The sequence below is a fragment of the Postia placenta genome, assembly GCF_002117355.1.
Source record: "Postia placenta MAD-698-R-SB12 unplaced genomic scaffold POSPLAscaffold_9, whole genome shotgun sequence".
In the NCBI taxonomy this organism is placed as follows: domain Eukaryota; kingdom Fungi; phylum Basidiomycota; class Agaricomycetes; order Polyporales; family Adustoporiaceae; genus Rhodonia; species Rhodonia placenta.
Genome location: NW_020169840.1, coordinates 1,136,758 through 1,152,491, shown reverse-complemented (window position 1 = coordinate 1,152,491; position 15,734 = coordinate 1,136,758). Strand labels below are relative to the sequence as shown.

General features: G+C 51.9%; 4 protein-coding genes across 4 annotated transcripts; 2 read left to right on the top strand and 2 right to left on the bottom strand.

The window, feature by feature from the left end:
• Positions 1-1,198: 1,198 nt before the first annotated feature.
• POSPLADRAFT_1170772 (hypothetical protein) lies at positions 1,199-5,743 on the bottom strand (the record flags this gene model as incomplete). Its single annotated transcript, XM_024488106.1, has 15 exons — positions 1,199-1,586; positions 1,641-1,913; positions 1,976-2,299; positions 2,354-2,886; positions 2,940-3,138; positions 3,204-3,359; positions 3,412-3,652; positions 3,706-3,844; positions 3,906-4,137; positions 4,202-4,578; positions 4,629-5,202; positions 5,253-5,347; positions 5,397-5,477; positions 5,540-5,653; positions 5,704-5,743. The coding sequence occupies 15 exons, from the start codon at positions 5,741-5,743 to the stop codon at positions 1,341-1,343; spliced, it is 3,624 nt and encodes a 1,207-aa protein (XP_024337858.1). The 3' UTR covers positions 1,199-1,340.
• A 527-nt stretch (positions 5,744-6,270) lies between these two features.
• On the top strand, positions 6,271-8,385 carry POSPLADRAFT_1146267 (hypothetical protein; the record flags this gene model as incomplete). The annotated part of the gene is made up of 4 exons (XM_024485909.1): positions 6,271-6,393; positions 6,440-7,210; positions 7,289-7,858; positions 7,906-8,385. 4 exons carry the CDS (start codon positions 6,271-6,273, stop codon positions 8,383-8,385), a joined length of 1,944 nt encoding a protein of 647 aa, XP_024337857.1.
• A 1,068-nt stretch (positions 8,386-9,453) lies between these two features.
• Positions 9,454-12,342, top strand: POSPLADRAFT_1147144 (hypothetical protein; the record flags this gene model as incomplete). Its single annotated transcript, XM_024486027.1, has 12 exons — positions 9,454-9,863; positions 9,920-9,982; positions 10,033-10,108; positions 10,157-10,433; positions 10,520-10,543; positions 10,775-10,858; positions 10,910-10,942; positions 11,067-11,314; positions 11,366-11,551; positions 11,609-11,700; positions 11,796-11,955; positions 12,259-12,342. The coding sequence occupies 12 exons, from the start codon at positions 9,454-9,456 to the stop codon at positions 12,340-12,342; spliced, it is 1,737 nt and encodes a 578-aa protein (XP_024337856.1).
• Positions 12,343-12,572: 230 nt separating this feature from the next.
• On the bottom strand, positions 12,573-15,631 carry POSPLADRAFT_1182222 (hypothetical protein; the record flags this gene model as incomplete). Its single annotated transcript, XM_024488904.1, has 10 exons — positions 12,573-12,827; positions 12,878-13,000; positions 13,056-13,214; positions 13,269-13,556; positions 13,616-13,910; positions 13,962-14,260; positions 14,322-15,056; positions 15,113-15,173; positions 15,223-15,456; positions 15,522-15,631. 10 exons carry the CDS (start codon positions 15,629-15,631, stop codon positions 12,651-12,653), a joined length of 2,481 nt encoding a protein of 826 aa, XP_024337855.1. The 3' UTR covers positions 12,573-12,650.
• Between the last annotated feature and the right edge of the window lie 103 nt (positions 15,632-15,734).

Sequence of the window (15,734 nt, the reverse complement as noted above, 5' to 3'; positions counted from 1 at the left end):
CAGATATATACGACGAGGCCACCCCTATATGTCTTGTCAACTAACTAACTGCATTGCTAATGCCTCCAATTGCAGCATCTGAAGTAGCCGTACAATTCGTCAATGTGGACCTTTATACAAGCTTTGCACGTTATGCGATACAAGCTATTTTAGTCATTGGCCGGCCGAGCTTCACGGTCTAATCTAATTGTTGGCCCTAGCAGTTGATCGCTGTGGATTCAAAGTTGCGCGCTGTTCACACGATTGGCATGAGCTGTTCTGGAGTCTGCAACTTGCCAGTCGATCCTGCCAATCCGACAACCACCAGATTGTGCCAGATCCCATCATCCATCCAGTCGATCGCTCAATTCTAAATGGAAGTTTCCATCAGGTATATCGTATAGTCAATCTTGAAGCGTCGCCCGTGGTAGCGGTCAGTTCGGATGCAAAGTAGGGTGGTAAAAATTCGGGGGTAGGGATTACCCACCGACCAAGCTGCGTCATTATGAAGCGGACTGGATTACAAGTGGAAATGATTTCTGACGGGCGCTGGTCCATCGTCCATCGACTTTGCCCCAAGCGAACCGTCGTGACTATCTCAGCACACGCAAGAGGTCGCCAGTGACAAATTCCTGGTCAAGGGCTCAACTTGTTGATCATGCACTGCCTACTGTGGCCTACAAATGCACGGATATATTAGAAGATAGCAAGTAGACAATGGCAAGCTACCTCATGTTAAGGGTGAAAGCCTGAGGTCATACTGAAGATGGTCCCAGTGTCCTCGAGTGTCGTTTCGTTGACATCCAAGAAAGAGCATTGACCGTAGATTTTCATACTCTTACCCAACAGGTACTTATCGACCATGAATAAAACTATGTATGCATGCTTTCGTGACAAGAGCGGCAGAGTTATTACGAAAGGACCATCAGCGAGGACGGTAAAACGCCAGTGAGAGAGATGCGTGCGTTACTAATAAGCTCTTCCTTTAGAGTACGCGTGCAGAGTGTCGCTTCGATTGAGTGGTATTTACACGCTATGCATATGCAGCATACCGGAGTATTCAGGGCGCCAATAATTCTCATACAAAGCTTCCATGTAGACACTCAAGTGTGAGGTCTACAGGTTGATCGCACCTGCCATGAGTGTTGGGTAGCTGAGGGATGACACTTACCTGCCAGATGAAACGACACCAAGTTCAGCAGTCTAGCTATTCTCCTTTCAGGTTCTGGTGCATTATCACAGCGAAGGGTATTTTGTCACGGGCTATACACAGGTGGGACCGTAGCAACGTCCAATGCATCGCCAACGCACTACACGCCACCAGTAGAGAGAGACTTCCAAGGACATGCGAAGATTTGAGATCATGTTCGTGGCGCCGGAAGGCCTGATGATGGCGCCCCAATCTCGGTAAGTTCTGTGAGCGGCTCGAGCTTGCCTTGGTACTCGGGCAGGAACGCCGCGTTGGTGTATGGGCAACGAACAGAGGGTGAGCCCTTGTAGATCGGGGTGAAGCTGGCGGCGCAGATCTCGAACTCGATGAACTCGTCGTACGATATTTCGATGGCATTCCGCGGATTCCGGTCTCCAGCAGCAATGCGTTGCCGAGCCTTGCCACGGTATATATTAGCCTCATGTCACAATGATGACCAGTGGAGGCTCACCTGTGCGACAATTTTGGGGTCCGGGTTGAGCTCCAGGAGACGTCTCGCAAATCTCGCCGCAGTGACGTGGTTGTTCGCCTTCGCAAAAACACCAATTGCACTGCGCAGCGCAATCTGTAGGTGCGCTGGTTGCAACTGGCAGTGGGTGAAGTAGGCTGCGAGCTCGAGGTTCCGCTTGACGTTATCAGGTTCATCTCGGGTAACGCGCCTGCGCTCGATCTCGAGGGTGACACCGAGGAGGTATTCACGCGCGAGAGTGACCAGATCGCGCCACTGTACGTAAAGAAAGTGTTCAGCGGTCACAACGGTCCTTGGAGTATTGCTGACAGCCGTACCTGCTTTGCCTCGTCATCGGAGGATACTGGAACTAGCAGCAATTCTCGCAAGAGAGAGCGGAATACGGCCTGGGCTTCTGGAAGCTTTGCACTGGAAAGGAAACGGAATCCTTCAGTCAACTCTTGCCGCGTCGACTGTAGTGTTCGTGCAACCACTGGCAAGACGCGGCTCGGCGAGGACTCCTCGGGATTGCGCCTTAGGTGGAGCTGCAGTGGAGGAAGAGATGCTAATGGCGAGAGGTACGCATGCGAAGACCTGTACGTAGTGAGGAAGAGAGGCTTGAGTTCAGCAAAGTTGACGATGCCGAATTGTCTGTTGAGCAGCTAGAGAAGGCCACTCAGATGGAGGCTGTATGCACAATGACTATAGACACGTACCTGCATAGCCGTCTCGAAAGACCCTGCTGCCGCGTGATCACCAGCGAATGGCGAGTTACGCGTCCAGAGCTCCGTCTCACTGACACCGGGTGCAGCACCAGCCCCCAACTCTGCATCCTCCTCTGGAAGTTCCTCTTCCCTGTCAGCCTCAGGTGGTGGTTCATCAGCATCGGCGTCAAGATCCCATGCCCCCTCTTCGATTTCGGGCTCTTCATCTGCCTCTTCTTCTCTTGCCCACTCATCGAGAGCTGACGACGCGGCGGTAGGATGGTCGAACCCGTTGACGTGAGGAACGTCGAGACCACCTTCCAGGTGCCCGTTCGCCAGTGCTTTGTCGAAGAAGCTTTCGCCAGTGGACAACGAAGGCCAAGACAAGTTCTCGATAGGTGTGACGACTGATGGAGGCTTTAGAGTCGAAGTACCGAACGAGGGGACATCATCCACGTCGGCCTCGGTGAGACCAGCAGCCTCTAGAATCTCAAGAGCAATATCCTCCAACCCATTCGTCTTCGCGGTCAAGTAGGCGAGCGGATCTAATCAGACGCATAAGTTCTACGAATTTATTAACAGTACTGAAGTCACTTACGCAGTCCAACGTCCCTCAAAACGGCAATACGACCCATGATGTCGCCCGCATAGAGAGCATTGTGGAAACGCGACATCGGATCACCACGGGCATCGGCAATCTTCTGCATCTTCGATAGCTTGTCCGTGCTGCCCGTGGCGAGGTACAAGAACGATAAGCGGTCGAAGCTCTTCGTTTGCTGGTAGGCCTTCTCGACAATCTATGAAGAATAAATGTACATAAAATTCTATAGCCGTAAGTCAAGGTCCATGTTAGGGTCCATACCTTGTGATTGCCTTGTTTCAATGCTTGTTGAGCCAATCGCTCCCAGCAGTCGGGCCGGTCGATCGTACGAGCCATTTCGAAGGCAACGTCGAGATTACCGCATTCGATCGCGAGATCGAAGCGTGTGTTCTTGTCCTGTACGAAGTGCAGTGCAATCTACAGGATTGTGAGCGCCAAGGGACTCTTGACAGAAAATAAGCCGCCGTACCTCAGGGAAGCCCTTTTGCTGCAAATATGCGATGATACTCTGCCCCAATAGATTAGACGTGCGGATAATGTATAGCATCTCCCCGTAGTTGTTGCGCAATAAAGCTAGTTTGAACCGATACTCAGTAGGATCGATCGTGATAGTGCGAGGGCGCGCAGAGCGATCGAGACAGTACACTGTCTTGCCCTTCACTCGTGTAAGATATACGGGGTTGTCTAGAGTACAAATAACCCCGTGGTCGCTGTGGAGAACAGTTTCATTGGCATGTCTTTCACACAAGCTCGACAGACATACCCCTGCGCAAGACAATATTTGATGTGATTGAGAGTAGAATAGATGAAGACCCCGGAGTCGTCCCATGCACCCGACTTGATGCGGATAGTTTCGTGGATTAGAGTATGCTGCGAGAAGTTCTTGTTGGCAATAGTGATCGCTACGACCACCCATCCGTTAAGTCAAGTTACGCAACCTGTGATCACGTAGTTGAGACGTACTATGTTTACTGAGCAGAGCGACCAGCGATCCGTCAGTGCTCCACACGACGTATTTGACCGGGGGGGTCGTAACCTCCGCAATGCTCTTCTGCTGCTGAATGTCGTACAAGACAACCGAGGTGGGGGAGCTGAGAATGAGGCTCGCGGTTCCTCCGTAGAAGATCTCGTTGGTCTGGACGGGTGCCTTGATCGACTTCACAATTGAATTCGAAAGGTCTCGGACTTCGATGAGCTTTATATGCGCGCATATATCAATACTTGAGATAATAATGGGAATTCGATGCGGCTTGACTGACCTGAGTGGTCTTGTTGAGGATGGCGAATCTGTTCCTGGCAACGAAAATGGCCGCGTGGCCGCTGCCTCTCTTGCCATCAGTAGACGAATCCTTCACATCTCCGACCGCATCCTTTGGGAGGGCCGTGAGCTCGAACAAGCCGTTGTCCGAGGAGATGGTGAGAACCACGGCGCGTTCGGCAGGGTTGTAGCTCAGCGTTCGCGGGGGGACGTATGGACTACCAAACTTGCGCACGCTCAACAGGCCAATGTCTGAGCCCGTATTGATGTCATATGAGCGTACATATTTGTCGCGAACGTAGAATAGTGTGTCGCCGTGCATCGAGAATGCCGGTCGCTCACGTTCCAGCTTGAAAACGATCAAGCCGTTGTCGTGGCCTGCAGGTGTATAAGTAATGCCAACATATGTTAACACAGTGGACACTCACCAGCCGCGAACAAGTTCAGCTCCGGATGCGCAGCCAACGTCCAGAATCGATCATTCTCCCTCCGGAATGTCTGCACTGCCGAACGCTTCGTGAGATCCCAAACACGCACGGTCTTATCCTCTCCGCAGGATACAATCAACTCGTGCTTGGGGTGGAAGACCGCAACCGACACGTTGTTGAAGTGACCCCGACATGCATCCACCTCCCACGCCTTCGTGTCACTCATGCGCCAAATTTTGATTTGTCGGTCATCCGCCGCCGACACAATCAAAGGCAGCGTCGGGTGGAATGTCGCGTAGTTCACCCCTCGGTCATGGCCCTCGAGGACATACTTCACCGTCGAGAATGTGTCGAACGTGTCGAATGTGCCCGGGGCGGTGTTGGGGGTGCTCTTCCGCAGCCCAGAAATATCCCAGACGCGCACAGTTTGATCCTGAGACGCCGACACGATGAGGTCTTCCTTTGGATGGAACTGTGCAGACATGACGTAGTGCGAGTGTCCTGTCAAGATGGCAATGCAGTTTCGCGACGTGCTGTTCCAGATTCGAATTGTTTGGTCATCCGAACAGGAGAGCTGGGGGCTTCCTCAGTCACATTGTCAAAGGAGACGACAAAGGTACATACAATCCAGGGCATGTCGTGGTGGAACTGAACGGTACGAACATAGTCGAGGTGGCCATGCAGAGTGAAGAGACAGCGGCGGCTTTGTGGGCGCAGATCTATGTGAGGTCAGTTGGGGCGAAACAACGTCTCACACTGACTACCTACCCCAGACTTTTATTTTGTAGTCATCTCCGCCGGTCACCAGGAGGGCACGGCTAGGGTGAATGGCAACGGCGCGAACGGGACCTTGGGCTCATGTTAGTATGCGACGCGAATTGGCCTCGCCCTGCTCGCGAACGCGTACGCACCTTCATGCTCCTCAAATCTATCCACCAGTACACCCATCCGATAATTCCATAACTGCACGCTTCCGTTGTGAAGCGAGGCCGCAAGCAAGGGCTGCGTCGGGTGAAACGCAAGTCCTGAGCGTACGATCAGCAGCCGCGTCGACTGGGACGTCACACCCGCTTACCCTTCACTCTGTTGCTCTTGGATTCGAACTTCGTCAACATGACCGACATTTTGGCGAGCTATTGAACGACCAGACGACCGTTTCGACTGCCAGGGAAGAGTACCGGTCGCACAATGTAATTGGGGAGTTTAAGCTGGAAAGTAACGTGTCCGCAGAGCTATGCATCCACGTGACCTCTGTATATAGAAACCAAGGTTGTTGGTCGGTAAGGGTCACTACACTTTGTTGTTACTTTTTTAAAAACCACGACGGCAGAACACAAGGTAACCTGATATTTGCCCCCGTTCTACGTACGGTACAAGTCGTACCGGAAGCTCTTCTGCATGGGCGTATTGGGTCTTACACCATTCCTTATCAAAATCTGGTAAGCATTGCAGATATTGTAAATCACTGCCAAGGCTCAATTGCATAGTCCCGAGGTCATTAAAACCCTACCCGATCGGTTACGTGCACTCCGTGGCAAAACTGTAGTGATGTGAGTTGACCAACTAAGCACTCGAGAACGTACATTATTGACCTGCCCACAGCGATGGCACTCTCATAACCCAACGGCTGCATTTTGCGCCCATGCCACACAAGTACCGACATGTCCTCGGGTGGTACCGTATTGTGAAGGAGCTACGAGAATGTGATGTGCATGCAATCTGTGTTTTCGATGGTACTCAGCGCAGTGTGGCTAAGGAGGCTGAGGTGAGCTCCGTTCAACTTCTGTTTGCGGTCGCTGACTCCGGTTTAGGCAAAGAGAAGAAAAAGTGTACGCAGGACGGCTGCAGCGAGGAGTGCGCTGGAAACCGACCGTCTCAAACGTCTTCGAAAGCTTGGCACTCTCGTGCAAAAGTTGCGAGGGCTCAAAGACTCCGAGCGTCAGCGGCTCGCAGATATCCTGCGGACATTAGTCGGCACCCTTGCAGACGGTCAGAGTGATATGCGGGTATTATCGCGTATTATTTCGCGAGAGGTGGACAGTGACGCTCGCTCGTCGGCTCTCTTAAAAAAAATCTCTCGACACACGTTTTTAACTCACGAATTGCTTGGGGCATTTAAAGAACCCGACACTGCAGAGATACTGTTCAATGACTTCAAACAGCCTAGCGCGACTACCGAATTTAATGCGACACTAGCAGATTCATCTCACGATGACCTGTCTATAGTTGCAGACGAAGAGGAAGGCATGGCGGAAGAAGAGAGCATGGATGAGGAGGATGCGGATGAAGGTGAAGCAGAGGCAGAGGACGCAATAGACCAAGAGGATGCCAATCATCTTAGGCTTGAGAATCTCTCTCTGGAAGACCGCTCGCCGATCAAAGAGCCATCGGAAGTGATTGACGTACGCTTTGCAGAGACTGATTCACCTTCTACAGTCCGAGAGACAGTGACATCAACTCAGGACCTCTCTTCAGCCCTCTCGTCTCTGTATCTTGAATACCGCTCAAGCATACCTCAGGTCACGACACTCCCTCAACAGTCCGAGGCCACATCCGCTCAATCTGAGGCAATTTCATCAGAAGTCCTGACTCCGGAACGCTTGGTACCCTCGGTCACGACACTCCCTCAACAATCCGAGGCCACATCCGCTCAATCTGAGGCGGCGCAGACACAGGCGCGGTTGAACGTCACCGAGAAGTTGGACGACGCGCAGACGCAGCTGAAGACGGCAGCAATTTCATCAGAAGTCCTGACTCCGGAACGCTTGGCACCCTCGGTCACGACACTCCCTCAACAGTCCGAGGCCACATTCGCTCAATCTGAGGCAATTTCATCAGAAGTCCTGACTCCGGAACGCTTGGCACACTCCGAGGAGACAATTGTACAGCTCGAAGAGCAAGCAAGTCTTGCAATGTCGAAAACGCAACTTCAATTGACCCTCGACGAAGGTTCGTTCTGGGGCCACCTGTCGCAAGCAACAGCGAACGTCGACGAGACAGAAATAGTCGAGGCCGCAGCTGCTGCCTTAGCGCAAAAGAGCAGTGCCCTTTCCGAATCGTATGAGCGCCGCACACACCCTCCAACTGCAGAGACCTACGCAGAAAGCAAGGAGATTCTCAGTGCCATGGGGATCCCATGCCTCGATTCTACCGGTCCGTTCGAAGCTGAGGCATTGGCTTCTGCGCTGGTGCTGAACGGTTACGCCGACTATGTTGCCAGTGAAGACACGGTACGCCCATTTAATCCTAATATCATTTCTTCCTCATCTTCCTGCAGGACGTCCTCGTGTACGATGCCCCTCTTATCCGAAACATTACCAACCGCAAGGGCCCCTTAGTCGTCATCTCGGGCACTGACGTGCGAGAACATCTACGATTGGACCGCTCGAGCTTTGTCGATTTCGCTCTAATGCTTGGTACTGACTTCTCGCAACGCATAAAGAACGTGGGTCCCGCCCGTGCGCTCAAATTCATTCGCGAATACGGCTCCATCGAGCGGGTGATTGAATGCGAGAGACAATATCCGCCGCGCATCCCGCCGAAAAAGTACCTCGCACAAGTCAGTCTTGCTCGAATGGTCTTTTCGACATTGCCGCCGACCCCAGACGTCGAGCTGTTGCGCCCAGGAGCGTATAACGAGGAGGAAGTCACGCGGCTCCTAGCGCTGCGCGGGCTCGAACGCGCTGCAGACGAGGAATGGGATCCCACGGCCACATTATCCGGGAATTTCTTTGATGACAATCCAACTGCATTGTAGCTGCTCCATGCATTACTTTCGCGCATATATCTCATCTCATAATTCCGCCTACGCATCACCATAGCATGAAACTTTATCCAATAAGGTCTCTCCACGCACGCACTCACGTTCACGTCCATGCAGAAGACACTGTATATATCTGCACATACACGCCACAATGGATCGATTACGCTTCTAGTACTCTGCGCCTCTGCTTTGGATCGTTAGCCTGTGCAATGATGCTGCTACTAAGAGCCAGGCAGAGATGCAAACCGGAGTATCCTGACGTTTTGACACTCCTCGACTGTAAGTCTTCCACTTTTCACTATTCACGGCACTGAGTAAAGCCACTCATTCGCTGGCCATAGACTTGTTCCCATCCCAGATGACCTCCGATTCATAAGACTCATTTTATTGGACAAACTGATGAACCGTACCGTTGCTTTAACTTTCAGCTCAAGAGCAAATGCTATCATCTTTAGCCGATCTAGCTTGTGAACCAACCGCATTGGCTCCCATGCAGCGAACAGTTGCACCCTTGTCGATTTGTCACCGATTGGCATTCACCTTATAGTCGATAAGGAATATCTGAAGCAACGAGTCGCGCTATCCCAGACGTCAGGTAAGTTCGGTCTGTTTTTGGTCCTCATGCAAAACGCTCGGAAGAGGCATGGAAGAACACAGCCTGACATCTATTACGAACCATGTGACAATTCAATAATGTCTTCGTAGCGCGTAGGCGTGCGATTTGTGGTCTGCGCCTATCATGCATACCTTCCTTTAGCAATCGACCATCTCCTCATGTCTGCCAAGCACATCCCCCAATTCGTTGTACTAATTATTGTCTAAGACATGTAGACCTCGACTCCTTGGCGGCTCGCTGGACTTCCCGGATCTTGCAAGGCAAGCGCTGGAGTCCGAGCATGCTGCAAGTGACAGCAATGCCAATTAAAGAGATACATGCACTAAGGCGACTTCGATTGCTGGCTTCGAGAACCCTGGACGGCTATGCAAGTACAGCACCGATAGTGGTCCCGCTTACACCAGCCTCTTGAGTGGCGTCAGAGGGCCATGTCTCTCTTGTCCACCATGCCCTACCTGCGACCCCCTTCCTCTGAAAGATCGCATTCAAGCCAGCCTACGGCGATCTTGGCAAACGAATGCGATATCGCTGTGTACACCACTACAGGCTGCGAGCATGAGGAAGCGTGGTCCCTCCGCTATCGGTCTCACTCCCCATCTCCCAAAATCGCCCTGCAACCCATGCCGACACTAATGTATCCACTCGAGAATGTAGCAGTACCAATAGAACAGGTGCCGGGAGCTGTTCGCGACGCGATATCCTCGCGCGCTGCGACGCCGCAGCACAATGTAGCAGCTCCCTTGCACAAGACACCCGCTGACGGTGCGATCGTGGAGGAGGGTTTCCCTGACATCATACCGCAGCCTACAAGTCCCCAGAACGTCTTACAGCGACGTTATCAGGATCGATACCGCATGTGAGCCTGGGATTGTCCGTCTGGTATGGTATGAGCGATTCAATGTGCACACGCAGACCATCGGAGGAAACACGTGAAGACATGGAAATGATCCCGGAGATGGAGACATCCTTTGAGCAGTAAGCATCTCACTTACATACCTGTAGACTCATGCTGAACTCGCGTCGAGCGATCCAATCGATAATGATGACTGGCGACCAATGGAGCACCCAGAAGGGCAGCTATACTACCAAAGGATGGATCTTGTAAGTAATCAAGTCGCCAACTAATACTAGCGTTAATATTCTCAACAGAACATACATGTCTATACCGATGTACTACTGCAAGATAAGACCAATTTGAGCGAGATCGAGAAGTTAGCGACAGTCTTGTCACGAAGGCTTCAGGAGCGCAAAAGCAAACTACCGGAAAACCTCGAAGTAGTCTTAGATGTACAGCAAACTGAAGAAGGAACGGATTACTACTATTACCTCGTCGACGGATCCAAACGTGCTATTTTCTGGTTGGAAAAGGTGGACGCAAGTCTGCTCACCTTGCAGCTTCGTCAAGCATATAACCCATCTTACCTGAGTATGTCTCCCTGCCCCTTGCCGAAGCCTACCTCAGAGTGTATCTCATTGTATGAATAATGACTAGAAAATGCATGTCAAGCACAGTACTGGTACCGTACTTTGCATTCGGTACGTACCGCGTTTGATAGCGGGAACGAAATAATGACTGTTGATCGTTTCATAGACCTACCCGCTCGAGGTTGACGATTGCACAGGCTTCATGTCGGACTGTTCCCCATCGGCCGTGATGTTTCTTCATCACTATTGACCGAAGTCAATGAGCTTTTAGACTTTGCTACATTCGGTGAGGCCCGGCTGACTTTATTATCTATTGAAATCACATGCTAACGTTCTTGCCAGACTCAAAGACCTCGGAGACGTCGACATCACCCTTCAATTACGCTGATCTTGCGGTACTTTCTAACAGCGCGAGAAACCTCACAGGTTTGGCCTACGATTATATTTTATTTTGTATCAATATAACTCAGATCACAGCTGGTGGAGGGGCCCCGGCAATATGGGTTGTTGGTATGTAAGCCATGGCTTTCGCATCCGTCTTTAGCTTACACGCCATATACCAGCGAGAATGATGTACATTCTGTGTATGTCGGTCGTCGGGCGGTTGCTATCTCGGTCTGACATCAACATTTAGACTGGGAGCGGTTCCTTCACTTCCATGGCTTGCGCGAGGCCCGCCTCGATCGATCAGCGAGTGTCTTCGAGTCTACGCCCCGTGTTCACTCTTGGCTCTTCAGGATCATGACGCCAATGCTTTTCTACCTTCCTACACGATACGCAGAACAGCTAAACGTGATCTGGGTTGACCAAACTGTCAATCATGTGCCATGGAGAAACTTCATTGATAGACTCGCGCGCGATTGGCAGGCATCGATCACCCCCGTATGTTCCCAGCCACCTGGTTCGAAAGTATTAAGTGCAAACTTAGCATAGGCTTCCATCCTTGTGACGACGAACGTAGGCCTCCTAGCGGTGAACACGATTGATACCAATGGTCCCAGGAATGTCGCGGAAATAGCCAGTTACATCTCGACATTCCTTAGCCTGGGCAATATCATTCTCTGTGCTATCCTAATGCGACAGCATCAGATATCCGGCATTGACACCGCAGCCGGCGCGGTGAGCGACTTGTGATCCGTCTGGTATGCATTCGTGCTGACCCTGGTGCCTTTGCAGTCTGCATATCTCTACAAACGAGAGTCCTTACTTTTAGGACTGGACATTGTAGCTATCGTTTACAGTCTGCCAGAGGCTCTCTTCCTTTACGGGTGAGTGTATTGCGCCTAGACCAACCAGAGACACAACTCATGAGGCGTAGCATGGGTACTTTCTTTGTTGCAATGGCGTGGACGTGCTTCGACAGGTCCAGCGTTTGGACCAGACTGTTGACCGGAATAATCTTCGCCCTCGTGGTCACCCTCGTTGTGCTCGTCGTCATGCTGGAGCTGTGGCCACCGATCACAGACGAAGATGTAGACGAGCGTGGCTGTTTGGGATCCATTAGGCACAACCTCGTTTCCAGAGTATGTCGCATGAAGGTACCAAGGCTGAAGGGGTTTTGTGGACTGGTGAGGCGGTGCAGACGACGCAAGCCTCGGGATCCAGAGTCCCCGGCCTGATTCTGTATTTTCTGTGCTCTCAAGTCGTTCACACAACTGTCGAATTCGCTATTGTTTTGTTACTCAGGTCACTATGCTACTACTACATCATTCTTCGGGGAGTGCTCCACAATATACCAGTAGCTACTGTATTTCGAACGCCAGATCATAGAATAGCATAGAATATACACTCCAGATAGTTCTAACATCTCCTAAAGCTGCCTGCAGGCTATACGCGGTACATCTCTGACTCAAGAACAAGAGATTCCAAACCTGTTCGTGAGAGTTGCCATATTCACTCACGAGAACTAGGGGAATGCACCCTGTAACCCTCGCTCAAGGTGTTTCGTGAAACTCGCTAGTTCACTACAAACGTAGCAATATTCACAGACGAGGCCATTGTCCTCCCTCCCATGCCAGCACGACATTTGCACAGCGAATACCTCGATAATATCCGCTCATCGGGTTTTAACTGGATAATAACTAGCTACGACCCAGAGGCATGCTCTCAACCCGCGCTGGATTTATATCATATTAGATGTGAACAACGAGCGATTAATATATAAACACAATAATCATAGCAATACAACTGCGCGAAACAGAACCTGTCGAGTGAATGCTCAACCACCTACTATACTAGAGTCGCTTCGATTTGAAGGAGTTCGCGAGATCTGAGGCGGAGCCGGGATCATGAGGGTACTTTGATCTTTGAGCAGCCGCGCTTCCCGGGCGTGCGCCTGCCTGACGTAGGCGTATCGTTGGAAGTGGTTCAGCGCCTGCAAGAATTGCACCCCAATCTACAAGCAGTTCAGCCATTTATCCCCGCTGTTTCGTCGATTTGGCTCACCGGATATGTCCGCAGCTCATTAAATATGTCGATAGTGAGCTCCCGTACCACTTCTTGTTGGTGGAATAAGCCAAAACTTAATGATAACAGGCCGTTCTGGTGTGGAGGCATCAAGGATAGCAGCTACTAAATTATCAGACATTCGGACTGGGGCCACTTTTAAGACATGCTCGCATACCTGTGTGACTTGGTCATACGTTCTCACGCTCTCTGCAATACTTCGCATTATCAGTTCTGCTTCGCCATTTGGCATATTTCTTGCATGTCGCAGTCGCCATAGCTGATGCAGGACATCAAAGCCCTGGATCGGGTCTGTACCCAGTGCCTTACGAAAATCCTGCATCACAAGAACTTAGCCGTCCTCCCGGTACAAGATCAAGGTCCCACTCACGATCTGGAAGAGCGTGTAACTCTCTGTTCTCCGCCAAGCTTCTATTCTGCTAGCGTTTGCGGCCAGCTCTCGGGCACACGTTGCCTCATCCACGAACCCAATCCCACCGCCCAATCGCCTTGGTTCACCTGGTCGCTCCGTGTAAGAAGAGCTAGGGAAACCAATCATGGTTGACCCCATAGTATCTTCTTCATACCGCGCAGAGAGTCGGACGAAGCGGGCAGCGTAGTCAGTGAACCTTGCTCGGACATGCGCCTCACCATAGTGTGACGCTATAGCTGACAGAATCTAGAACCACCGAAGTCAATACCAAACGCCGACTGGCCCAACGGCACTAAGACACTCACATCTTCCATGAACAAATTATCCGAACTATCTGCCTTGCCCGACAGCTCCGCCTTCTGAGGTGCGGCGATATCTCTGCTCGGGCGACCAACATCCTCTTCACTCCCAGCGGATCCCTCCGCTCGAAGCGTACCCGTGCGCATAATCAATGGGCCTTGAGAGAAGATTGGATTTGTCGGGTAGTTGGCATAAATATCTTTGGACACAACCATGCGCCCGGAACCAACGTCACATAGGAGGTCCCATGCGCCGGAATGTTCGAAAATAGGGTTCGTGACGCCAGCGATGAACCCAGGTCTGCGACGTACATGTGTGTATATCCATCGCAGCAAGTTGGTAAGCACTCACATTGATTCCCACTCTTCGCGATTAGTCAAATTCGCATAAGGGAACGCTCGCCTGATGAACCCTCTCAATATGGTGCCGCAGCCTGAACCAAGCGCACATGCTGAGAGGACGTAGCTGGAGACCTGTCCCGCGGGTCTATGATGTCCCAAGAAGATTATCCGCTTAGCTGTGACAAGCGCGTTGAACAGTACGATTATAGCCGGCGTCATAGCGCCGTTGGTATGCAAATGAGGATGGATCGGTCCACTCAGCGACGCAGTCGGTCCCGAGAATGTTTGCACTAGTTGGATGAGTGAGTACTGGGGTCAAGTATATAGCATCAGTTCAATATGTTTGTAGCATGCAAAGAAAAGTGCATACATCGCCCACTTCTTCTGGAAATGTCGACAAGGGTATCTTGATGGGCAAATGGTGGTCATTGAAATCAACCATAGCGGGAAAGAAGTGAGTGTCCTTGAGCGCGTTCATGCCCACATTCGCGGCAGCTGGCGCCACGGTGGGATCGTCTCGTCGGCCATGAAGGCCCTGCGACGAGGACGAGGACGCATCGGTCGATGACCGGCCACGATACGGGACGTTGCCGTTGCCATTGCCGTTCCCAGGCCCAACCTGGTCCAACCCACTCTCATTCCCCACCCAAACCGCGCTGCCATCCAGCGAGAAGGATGCCTCCGAGGGAGAGTACTGCTTACGTATCTGGGCAGTCGCCTTCAGACTGTCCGACCGCACCAGATCCTTCTCGCGTCCCCACTCACTCTCCTGCTCATGCACGCCGTTACGCCACGGTATCTTCCCATCGGAGCTGCCCTGCGACTCTGTCGATGCGCTCTTCCGGTGCGTCTGCCGGACCGTCGATGGTGTTGCTTGCGCATTCTGGATCGCAATCCCCGAATCCCCATTCACCTCTTGTAGATAATCCTCAAACTTCTCCAGGAAGACGTCCTTCCGTTCAGATGTGCGCATAATGAGCTTCTCGTGCCTGGTTAAAACAGGTACCATGGAAATGTCCATAGAGTTGACAGCGTCGAATAGCCGGGACAAGCAATCCTGAGATGGGTTTGCGAAATAGTCGTCCAAGGCCATAAGGAGCACGGGCTGCATTGTACTGCGATCATGTACACGATTCCAGGTAGATATATGCGCATACATACCTTGAAGATCTGAATGAAGGGATGCCGCGTACATATCGCCATGGCCTTTACAACGGCCCCCCTGAAGGGCTTTGTCAAGCAAGCCTGCGTAGCACAGCGAGTAGGCGTACCTCCGCGCCGTCTTATCCAACTTCGTCCGCACCAGATTCAGCACATATAGCAGTTCTGGCTGATCGGTCGATACGTCAGGCTCATATATACCGTCAATATCGAAATCCGGATGTGATGGCTCCAGAGCGAGGACAGGTGCAATAGTGTTGAATGGCGTCTGGTTTAGGAAGAAAATCGTCCAGTCCTCCGGCTGCTTCTCCGCACCGTCCGGGAGCATCAGGTTGGCGAGCAGGCTGTCCACACCGAGCGGACCGCCTCCAGTCAGCGCATCGCACGCCTCAGCAGGGAGGTTACGAACCCTTCATCGGTCCCCAGAGGCTGTGGGAATTGGTAGGTGAGCTGGGCACCACGGTCGATGTCGAAGTCAGCGAGCAGCACGAACGAACAGTGCTGAGCGTCGTCAGACATGACAGATGAAATTACTGTGAGACGTATCAAGACCGTGTGTCCTATTCGGTACGCCGTGACGTTCAGCGGATCGCAGCTAAGCGAACGTCTAGTGCCGCCTGGA